This window comes from Cucurbita pepo, chromosome 15 (genome assembly GCF_057944985.1).
Source record: "Cucurbita pepo subsp. pepo isolate OVF chromosome 15, ASM5794498v1, whole genome shotgun sequence".
NCBI lineage: Eukaryota > Viridiplantae > Streptophyta > Magnoliopsida > Cucurbitales > Cucurbitaceae > Cucurbita > Cucurbita pepo.
In genome coordinates, this window is record NC_141812.1 from 3,336,263 (window position 1) to 3,344,982 (window position 8,720).

At 33.7% G+C, this 8,720-nt stretch overlaps 1 protein-coding gene across 2 annotated transcripts; it reads right to left on the minus strand.

The window, feature by feature from the left end:
- Window positions 1–6,560: 6,560 nt before the first annotated feature.
- LOC111776266 (NAC domain-containing protein 104) lies at window positions 6,561–8,089 on the minus strand. Of its 2 annotated transcripts, none has more exons than XM_023655674.2 (3): window positions 7,855–8,089; window positions 7,481–7,794; window positions 6,561–6,842 (listed from the first exon to the last, which is right to left on the minus strand). In XM_023655674.2, exons 1-3 carry the CDS (start codon window positions 8,027–8,029, stop codon window positions 6,687–6,689), a joined length of 645 nt encoding a protein of 214 aa, XP_023511442.2. In that variant the 5' UTR covers window positions 8,030–8,089; the 3' UTR covers window positions 6,561–6,686. The 2 variants fall into 2 exon arrangements, with proteins under 2 accessions (XP_023511442.2, XP_023511443.2); XM_023655675.2 differs by having other exon boundaries at window positions 6,561–6,839; window positions 7,855–8,083.
- Window positions 8,090–8,720: the final 631 nt, after the last annotated feature.

An 8,720-nucleotide genomic window follows, 5' to 3' on the forward strand; every position in this document is an offset into this window, starting at 1 on the left:
CCCTGCTGGCGGCTATTTCTTGAAAGCCTCCAATCTTTTTTTAATTACTTTTTTTTCTCTCTTTTTATCACTTTTAAAAAATATTTAATTAAGGACTTAATTTTAAATTTTATTAAACTCCAAACTATTTAGATATAATATTTAGAAAATATATTATATTATATTGAACATCGCACTTTCGTTCTCACTTTTATTTCTCATTCTTACCATGGTATCAGAGCACCGATCTTGGTGTTCTAAAATATCAAAATTTTCGCGGAATCAGTCAAATCCAGCTTCAAAATTTCGGATATTGATTTAATACATCTTTATTATATTCATCACTCTGATCTGCCCAAATATTCACTTGTTCTAACCATCTCGAGATGCAAATCTAACTGAATTTGAACTTTGGAAGTTCGACAACCACCCCAGTCTGAATCGCAATATGCTCGTACAGTAAGTTGTTTTCATATGGTAGTAGAAGTGCTTGACCAGGAGTACCTTTGATGTATCTCAAAACTCGTAGAGCTGCCTCCCAATGTGGTTTTCTTGGTTCATGCATAAATTGACTAAGCATACGAACTGAATATACTAAATCAGGCCTAGTAACGGTTAAATATATTAATCTGCCAATCAACCGTCTATATTTACTTGGATCATTTAACTTCTCTCCTTCTAATGAAAAAAATAATAGAAAACGAATAATTCGAAGTACGATAAGATTGAGGTTGGAAATGTTTATTTAATCTGTGGGGTTAACCTTCAAAGAACATTTTTGAACCGTCCCCTCCAATTTAGCTATATGAGGTCAAAATGGAGATTATATTCTTTATATTTATATTTATTAATTTATATATTTAAGTATAGAATAGTCGAGTGTAATATTAAATTTTAAATTTTTATAAATTATATTATGTTATTATTATTTAAGAAATATTATTAAACTTATTATAATTTTTATTTTTATTTTTTAATAGTATACTATTCCTAATAAATTAAATTTACTCTTAATCTTCTCGAATATTTCCACGCGTTAAACTTTTTTAGCGTCCATATAATAATACTTATTATCGTTGACCGAATTTATAAGCTAAATTAATAAAAATATATTTGAATTTTACATTTTGTTTCAAAATTTCTTTAAAAAAAAAATTAAAAATACCTTTTAAACTTAAAAAAGTTATAAAAAAAATATAGTTTGGAATAGAAACGGTTAATACTTTATTTAAAAAATATCCTTTGAATTTTCAAAAATTTCATTAATACTCTAAAAAAAAATTAAAAAAACTTTAAAAGCACCTTTAAAAATAGGTTATTTTAAAAATTTTATATTTTAAAATTTTAAAATTAACGATATTTTTTAAATAAATATTTTTGAAATAAAAGTTTAAAAGTTTTATTGAAATTTTAGAAAATTTAATAATGTTTTTTAGACCAATATAAAATTAAGAATATTTTTATTAATTTAATGTATTAATAGAGGTTTATTTAAAAATTAAAATGCCAGCTAATAGAATCAAACAAGCCAAATTAATTGGAAGAATCTGTGCAGACATGTTTTAAGAACCGCCGAACTGAATTTATGCTTCAATTAAATAATTATTCAAACATGTAATAAACTATATATATATATATATATATATATATATATATATATAATTTAATATATAATATTCTACGGTGGCTTTTAAATGAATTCTAAAGCTCTCCATTTTATTAATGCATCCCATGTGTGACTTTAAACCACCTTTGTTGCCAACATAAGTTCAACTCATTCAATCAATATAAACAAATGAATGAAATCCAAAAGCTTCCAATGGTAGCTATAATGTTGTGTACTATATGCATGTGTCACGACTTTATTAAGAAAAGTAGTAGGTTGTGTATCTTACACGTCGAGACAGACAAGGCCGACCCTCTAGTGGTGTCTATCTGACCACGCGAGGGTTAAGATTGAGAAGTGTAATGATGCTACTGAACGAGAGATGAGTTATCTAGTAAGATCTGAAAGAGAGAGGAGGTGTAATGATGCAATTATTTAGATTTTTAGTTAAAAATTAAATACCGAGCGCATTTTACGTATTATGGAAATCACGTCATGATCCGTAGGTTGACTTGAAATTGATATCATGGGTTCACTTGAATATCGAAGAACAAAATCAAACTTTTATCAAGGATAAATTAGTGACACCAGCTTAAGCTAACTATGTAAGTGACCTTACTGTTGCGGTTGGAGTTAGATAACTTTATGATGTATGATCGTGTATGTTTTGTGACCTCTGCATGCCCCATAAAATTTTTATGTTATGCTTGTGTGCTTTATGTGTCTGCAATGTGATGTCCATTATATCAGGTTATGACTAAAATGAAATGCTACGTAAGAATTCAAAGAAAAGATTATGTAATAGACTATCTGATGTTTACCATGTATACCTAGTGCATGTACGGAATATGTAAGGGGTGAAATGAGAAAAGGAATGGCGTCAATCCTATGTTTTGAATGTAAATTATGGGGACCTCATGCATGTATGTGTGTCATGTGCATCGAGATACTTCCCCATTATGTTATGTTAGTACGGACGCGAATTTTCGATATTATGTTTGTCATGTTCGCTATAATATCATGTAGATTTTTCCTTTTCTATGGCGTCCGACGACATGTAATGCGTTAAGCTCGACTATGTTAGGCCCAGGAGGTATGTATACGAGCCTGCCTGATGGGTCCATGTGTGCGTACGTGGGCCGTGTGTGGGGAAATATCACCCATCCAACCCTACTCAAAACTGAAAAGAGTCCAAACCAGGTTGACGGTTTTAAGATAGGTCCTAATCATGTTATGTGTGTGATTGCATTGCATTGCTAACTCCAATAGTGAAGTGACTTACTAAGTATTTCATAAAATACTCAAAGCCACGTGCTACACTTATATTTTTCAAGTAAAGGTGAAACTCCCCATGGATGGCGGTGAACGCTGGAAAGGTTATGGAAGTTAGGATAAAACATGATTAAAGCATGTATGTGGTGACGTCGCTAATTAATTAAGAAAATTAGGGGCGTTACATTTTTCTTAATGTCTTAAAATTTAGTAGTTGAGAATAGTTAGATGTTCACATTTCACCGATACTTGACATGTGGGTGACATGGACAATGACATTTTTGTAGGGTTAACTATGCAAGCTCAAGACCCAGTAAAGACCCCAAAAGAACATCCTGGTACGGCTGACAACGACATCGCAAGTAAAGACCATAACACATGCATAGGATGGTGGTATTTCATTTTCTTAGACTTAGATTAGTATAGGGTCCATTTACTTTTAATGTCTTATTTGTTTTATCTAATATTTTGTTATGTTACTTTAAAGACGTTTTCAAACATGTAAGTCCATGACATTGTTTTATGATAAAGTTTTCAATGTTTATGATGATGGTAGCGACTTTAGGTTAGTAGAAATCTAGGGTCGTTACAAGATGTTTATTTTACACACGGAGACCCGATCCGAACGGGGAGAAAATTTTCAGTTTAGAAGGAGAATGGGGAGGTAGTGAGAAACATTTTTTCTCCGTTAAATGAATGAGGCCGCAAACAATATTATATTTCCCGTCCTCGTTCCGCCTCCTTTCGCTTAATATATATATATATATATATATAATCATTTTTCACCATCTTTTTAATAAGAATTACATCTTATTGAAAAATAAAAACTTTAAATTAACTATTCTAAGAATAATAAACAAAAGAAAGGAACGCGATCGCCTCAAATTCTCCACGAGAAATCTTTGTCTTGATTCCCACAAAAATAGATAGTGGAGATAGGGACGGGGACGGGGAGGGGTACGGGAAGGCTTCCCCGCCCCATCTCACGCCACCCAGTGGACATTTCCGTCAAAGTCAAAGTCAAAGTCAAATTTAATCTTTGTTTGAGTGTTTAGTTGGTCAATTTTTGTGTACTATTTATTATAATATTTTAAAAACACTCTGAATTCTTAACACAAATTGTAAAGCAAAAACATTTGTTGAGAATATTTATAAAAAAAAAATAAATTAAATTACAAGACAAGAAATAATTATTAAATAATTTTAAAAAATCATTATCAAAGACTCCTAGTTTTCTATAATTGACTTATATTTGCCAAATTTGGTGATTTCAATATGTTAGGTTTTTGACCACGACCAACTAAGTTGCATGATACTCGAGACAACCACTCTACTGTTCGTAAATAATGTCGTACTGTGAGATTCTATATTGATTGGAGAGGGGAACAAAATACTCTTTATAAGGATATGAAATAGCAGACATTTTTTAGGGAAAGTTCGAAAGGGAAAGTCCAAAGAAGACAATATCTGCTAATGGTGGGCTTGGACCGTTACAAATGATATCAGAGCCAAACACCGGACGATGTGCTAGCGATGAGGTTGAACCCCAGGCAGTGTGTTAGTAAGGACGCTAGGGTAGATTAGGGGTCCTACATCAATTGGAGAAGAAAACGAGTGTCAACAAGGACGTATGCCCTAAAAGGGGTGGATTGTAAGATTTCACATTGGTTGGAAAGAGAACTAAAACACTCTTCTTAAGGGTGTGGAAACCTCTTTCTAACCGACGCGTTTCAAAAACCTTGAGGGAAAGCCCAAATAAGGGTGGAAACTTTTTCGTAGCAGACACGAACCCCAGAAGGGAAAGCCTATCGTATCAATTTTGTCAATTTTCGTGATCACGAGCCTCGAAAATCCATATTAGTTATTGTTAAAGTTTGAATTTAAAATACCTCAAACCATGAGTTGGGCTCATGACCTAATGGCTCATGAGTATGGGTAGCTCATATTGGGCTTTTTGAGTTAATCCAATTATGTCATATTAACTAACTTATGCTACCATCTATGTAATCAGAGCGGACAATATCCATACTATTGTAGAGAGTCGTGTTCATCTAGTAATTTCATCAATAAACAATATTACGTTAAATATTCTTAATATTTTTAAAAGTAGAATAGGATTGAATATGTTGAACCTTATTTTCAGATTCTTTGAAACGTCCTTAATGTTGGATGAAAGTCGCATAATTTAGAATACTATCTGCATATATACGAGACCTTTTGGGAAGCCGAAAGCAAAGCCATGAGAGCTTATGCTCAAAGTGGACAATATCATACCATTGTGAAGATCCGTCATTTCTAACATGGTATCAGAACAAAAGTATTGTGAGCCTCGAAGGCATAGTAAAAAATGACTAAGACTCCAAAATAAAAGACGTCGAACCTCGATTAAAGGGAAGCGTACCTTGTTCGAGGAGATGTGTTGGATGAAAGTGAAATCAATCCGTTTATATGATACTTGATGTGAAATTGTGTCTTTTTTAGAAAAAAAAAAAAGAAAAAACAAGGGATATTGCTGTCGTCATGGATGACGCAATGCTTTTGTAAGCAGCCAAGAAGCTAAAAGGCTAGGAGAGAAGATAAAAATGGTGTCATCATTTTTTGGTTCGCACCTTACAGTGCTTTCTGGGCTCCACTCCCCCTTCTCTCCTTTCTCTTTTCCATCCTCGGTTAACCGTAACGTCTCACGTTCAAGATTCAGACCACAATTTAGAATTTATATTGAATACCCGCTACATCTAACATCTACTGCAACATTATCACGTTACTAATTTATCATGAACGGTTGAAAACTATTTTACTTGAAACAATTTTACGTTGACCTACTGAAAGGACTCGCGTTGGCCGGTAGACACAATGCTACTCTTAAAAACCATTCAAGATATAGTCATGTCACAACGGGATATCGAGGCCATGGAGTACAAAATCTGTACTTCCCGTACTAATCCGAATCATTTTTTTATATATATTCTTAAAAATTAATTTCAAATTCGAATGTGTCCTTTGACTTTTTATGATGGAATTAGGTTTTTGTTGTTTGTTGGGTTTATTTATTTTGTGTTACTTTTAATTAGTTAGATTTGGTCATGTTTGTTGTTTGTTGCTTGAGTTTGAATTTATTTTGTGTTACTTTTTGACTTTCTACCATTTCTATATTTGAATTTTCACAGATTATCGTTAAATCAGAATGATTATACCGAGAGACTTCATTAATTTACACGAGAACGAATATCAAATATAAAATACAGTCCTGATTAACCCGAACAAAGTTAACATTTAAGCATCTCTACCTCCTGAAACAACGATAATGATCTCAATATCAAAATTTTAATTTTATGAATATATCTGTGATGTCCCACATTAGCCGGGGAAGAGAACAAAACACCATTTATAAAGGTGTGTAAATCTTCTCCTGGCAGACACGTTTTAAAGCCTTGAGGAGAAACCCGTAAAGGAAAGCCCAAAGAGAACAATATCTACTAGCGGTGGACCTCGATTGTTACAATATCGATAAATTATTCACACCAGCGAGTAATAATCCGAAATAAAATATACATTTAAAAAGTAAGATTGCTTACATAAATATAAGAATAATAATAATTAAAAAAGGAAAAAAGGAAAATCTAATAATTAAAAAAGAATTTTGGAGAAGGATATTTCTTTTTAGGAGTAATTAATAAAAGTGACATAAAGGGGGGGGGGGGGGGGGGGGGGGAAGTGGGAAAAAATAAAAGAGGAGGGGTTGGTTGGTAATTTAGGGAGAGATGGGGGTAGTGGGATGTAATAATAATAAGTAGAAGAGAGCACGTGGGAAGCGCGTGTTTGGGACGCATTATTGGATGCGAGTGGGTAAGCTGATTTCGTCGAGATCCTCTAAGGATAAAAAAACTTCATCCAAACACGACAGCTCAGCCCCATCTTCTTCTTCTTCTTCCTTCTCTTCATCTCTTTCGTAAACTCTGCACAACACCCATTTGCTGTAATCCTGCTAATTAAAAAAATATAATTAATTAAATAATTAACAAAATTAAAATTTTAAATTATTTTAAATTATTAATTCCCGAGTTGGGTTGAATTGGGTTAGGACAATCTTTGTGGACCAATCTGAAGTTTGATTCAGTTCGTGATTGAACAACCTTAATAAGTTTACAACCGGTTGCTGGTTTTTATTATTATTATTATTTAAAAAAAAACATATTTATTATATTAATAACTAAAATTTAAAAAAATTTAAATAAAAAATATTTATATATTCTTAATCTTATTTTTTGATTGGCCAAACTATATATTTTTTTCTTCCAAAATTCAACTCAATCCAAACCGATTTAAAAAGATCAGTGCTAATAAGTTTAATTACTGAAATAAACATTATTTTAAAACCGTTAGCAAATATTGTCACTTCTTATTTGAGATGTGGGATCTTAAAGAAGGGTATTTCGTTCTCCTCCCCAATTGATCTGGGATCACAAAATTTCACCCGTTCGAGACCAGTGTCCAATAGATATGGGACCCATATAAGGGTAGTTTGATATTATTAAAAAAAATAAAAAAATAGCCGGTTGGGTTGAATTAAATATTAGAAAAAAAATTAAAACTTGGGTTGAAGGGGGATGGATGGTGGCGTACTCTTTTCGGCCGTCCTCGGCGTCTGGACGATCTAGTAGAGGAGGACGAGGAAGAGGAGGAGGAAGAGGCAGCATCGGGAAGACGATACTCGTGCATTATCCAATTAGTTTTGATTGGATCGGCGGCGGCGAAGGCGGTGGCGGTGGCGGCGGCGTGAAAAAGAAAATACTTCTTCATTCCAACAACTTGGGAGGTGGCAGTAGAGAGGACAGGATCATCTCTCCCCAATGGATTCCAATAGCCATTATCAGTAACTCGAGCATCAATCTTTCTACTATAAAAATACCACCGGTTTCCCTCTCCCAACGCCTTCCCTAAAACACATACAATCAGCAACCAATAAACAAACCAATTCACCAACAACTTGGTCTTACCTTCGAGCTCCCACGGATCGTAGGGGAAGAGATCGAGATCGGGAATGACGTCGGGGTGGCACGGGAGCAAGGCCGCCTTACGGTGGAGGAAATGGACGACGAGTTCTTCGTCGGTCGGATGGAATCGGAAGCCCGGCGGGAGGTTGAAGTTGTGGGAATGATCGGCTGCCGCCATGGAGGTTAATTTGGAAGAAGAAGAGAAGAAGAGAATAGTAAAATGGTAAGAGGAATGATGTTTTATTTATAGTATGGAGAGGAGGAGAAAGAGAATGAGAAGGTGACGTGCGACTCAAGTTGGGTAATCAATTTCATCACCAAATAACTTATAATCACACCTCACAACTTAAAAATAATTATTAAATTCGACCGTACACGGGTTGGATTCAATTGGGTTAAGACCGTTTTTTGAAGAAATCGAAGATTTTAGATCGAGTTTGAGTAAAAGTTTGGTTCGGTTGGTTCACAACCTAACTCAATCCTCCGTTTTCGAGTTGGATTGACAGGTTGTTAAAAAAACATAATTTCTTACTTTAAATATTAAACATTGACGAGTCACAACACATCATTAACATTAGTTACAAATGTCATTTATTCTGGAACTTTATAATGATTTTTAAAATAGGGCATGAGTTGGGTTGTAGCCCTGTTTTTCGGGTTTGTTTGGTCAGTCAACCCATGAACGGACCCAAATTTTCAATTTTCTAAAAATTCAATCCAAACCCAAATCAAAATATTCGGGTCGGTTCGTGGGTAGGGGACGGATAATTAAAAAATGATCATTATAACAATTTCAGAACCCGTTTGAAACGTGTTGAATTAACGAAGAAAGAATTATTCAATGAAATCGCTACAATAGGTAAAAAAAA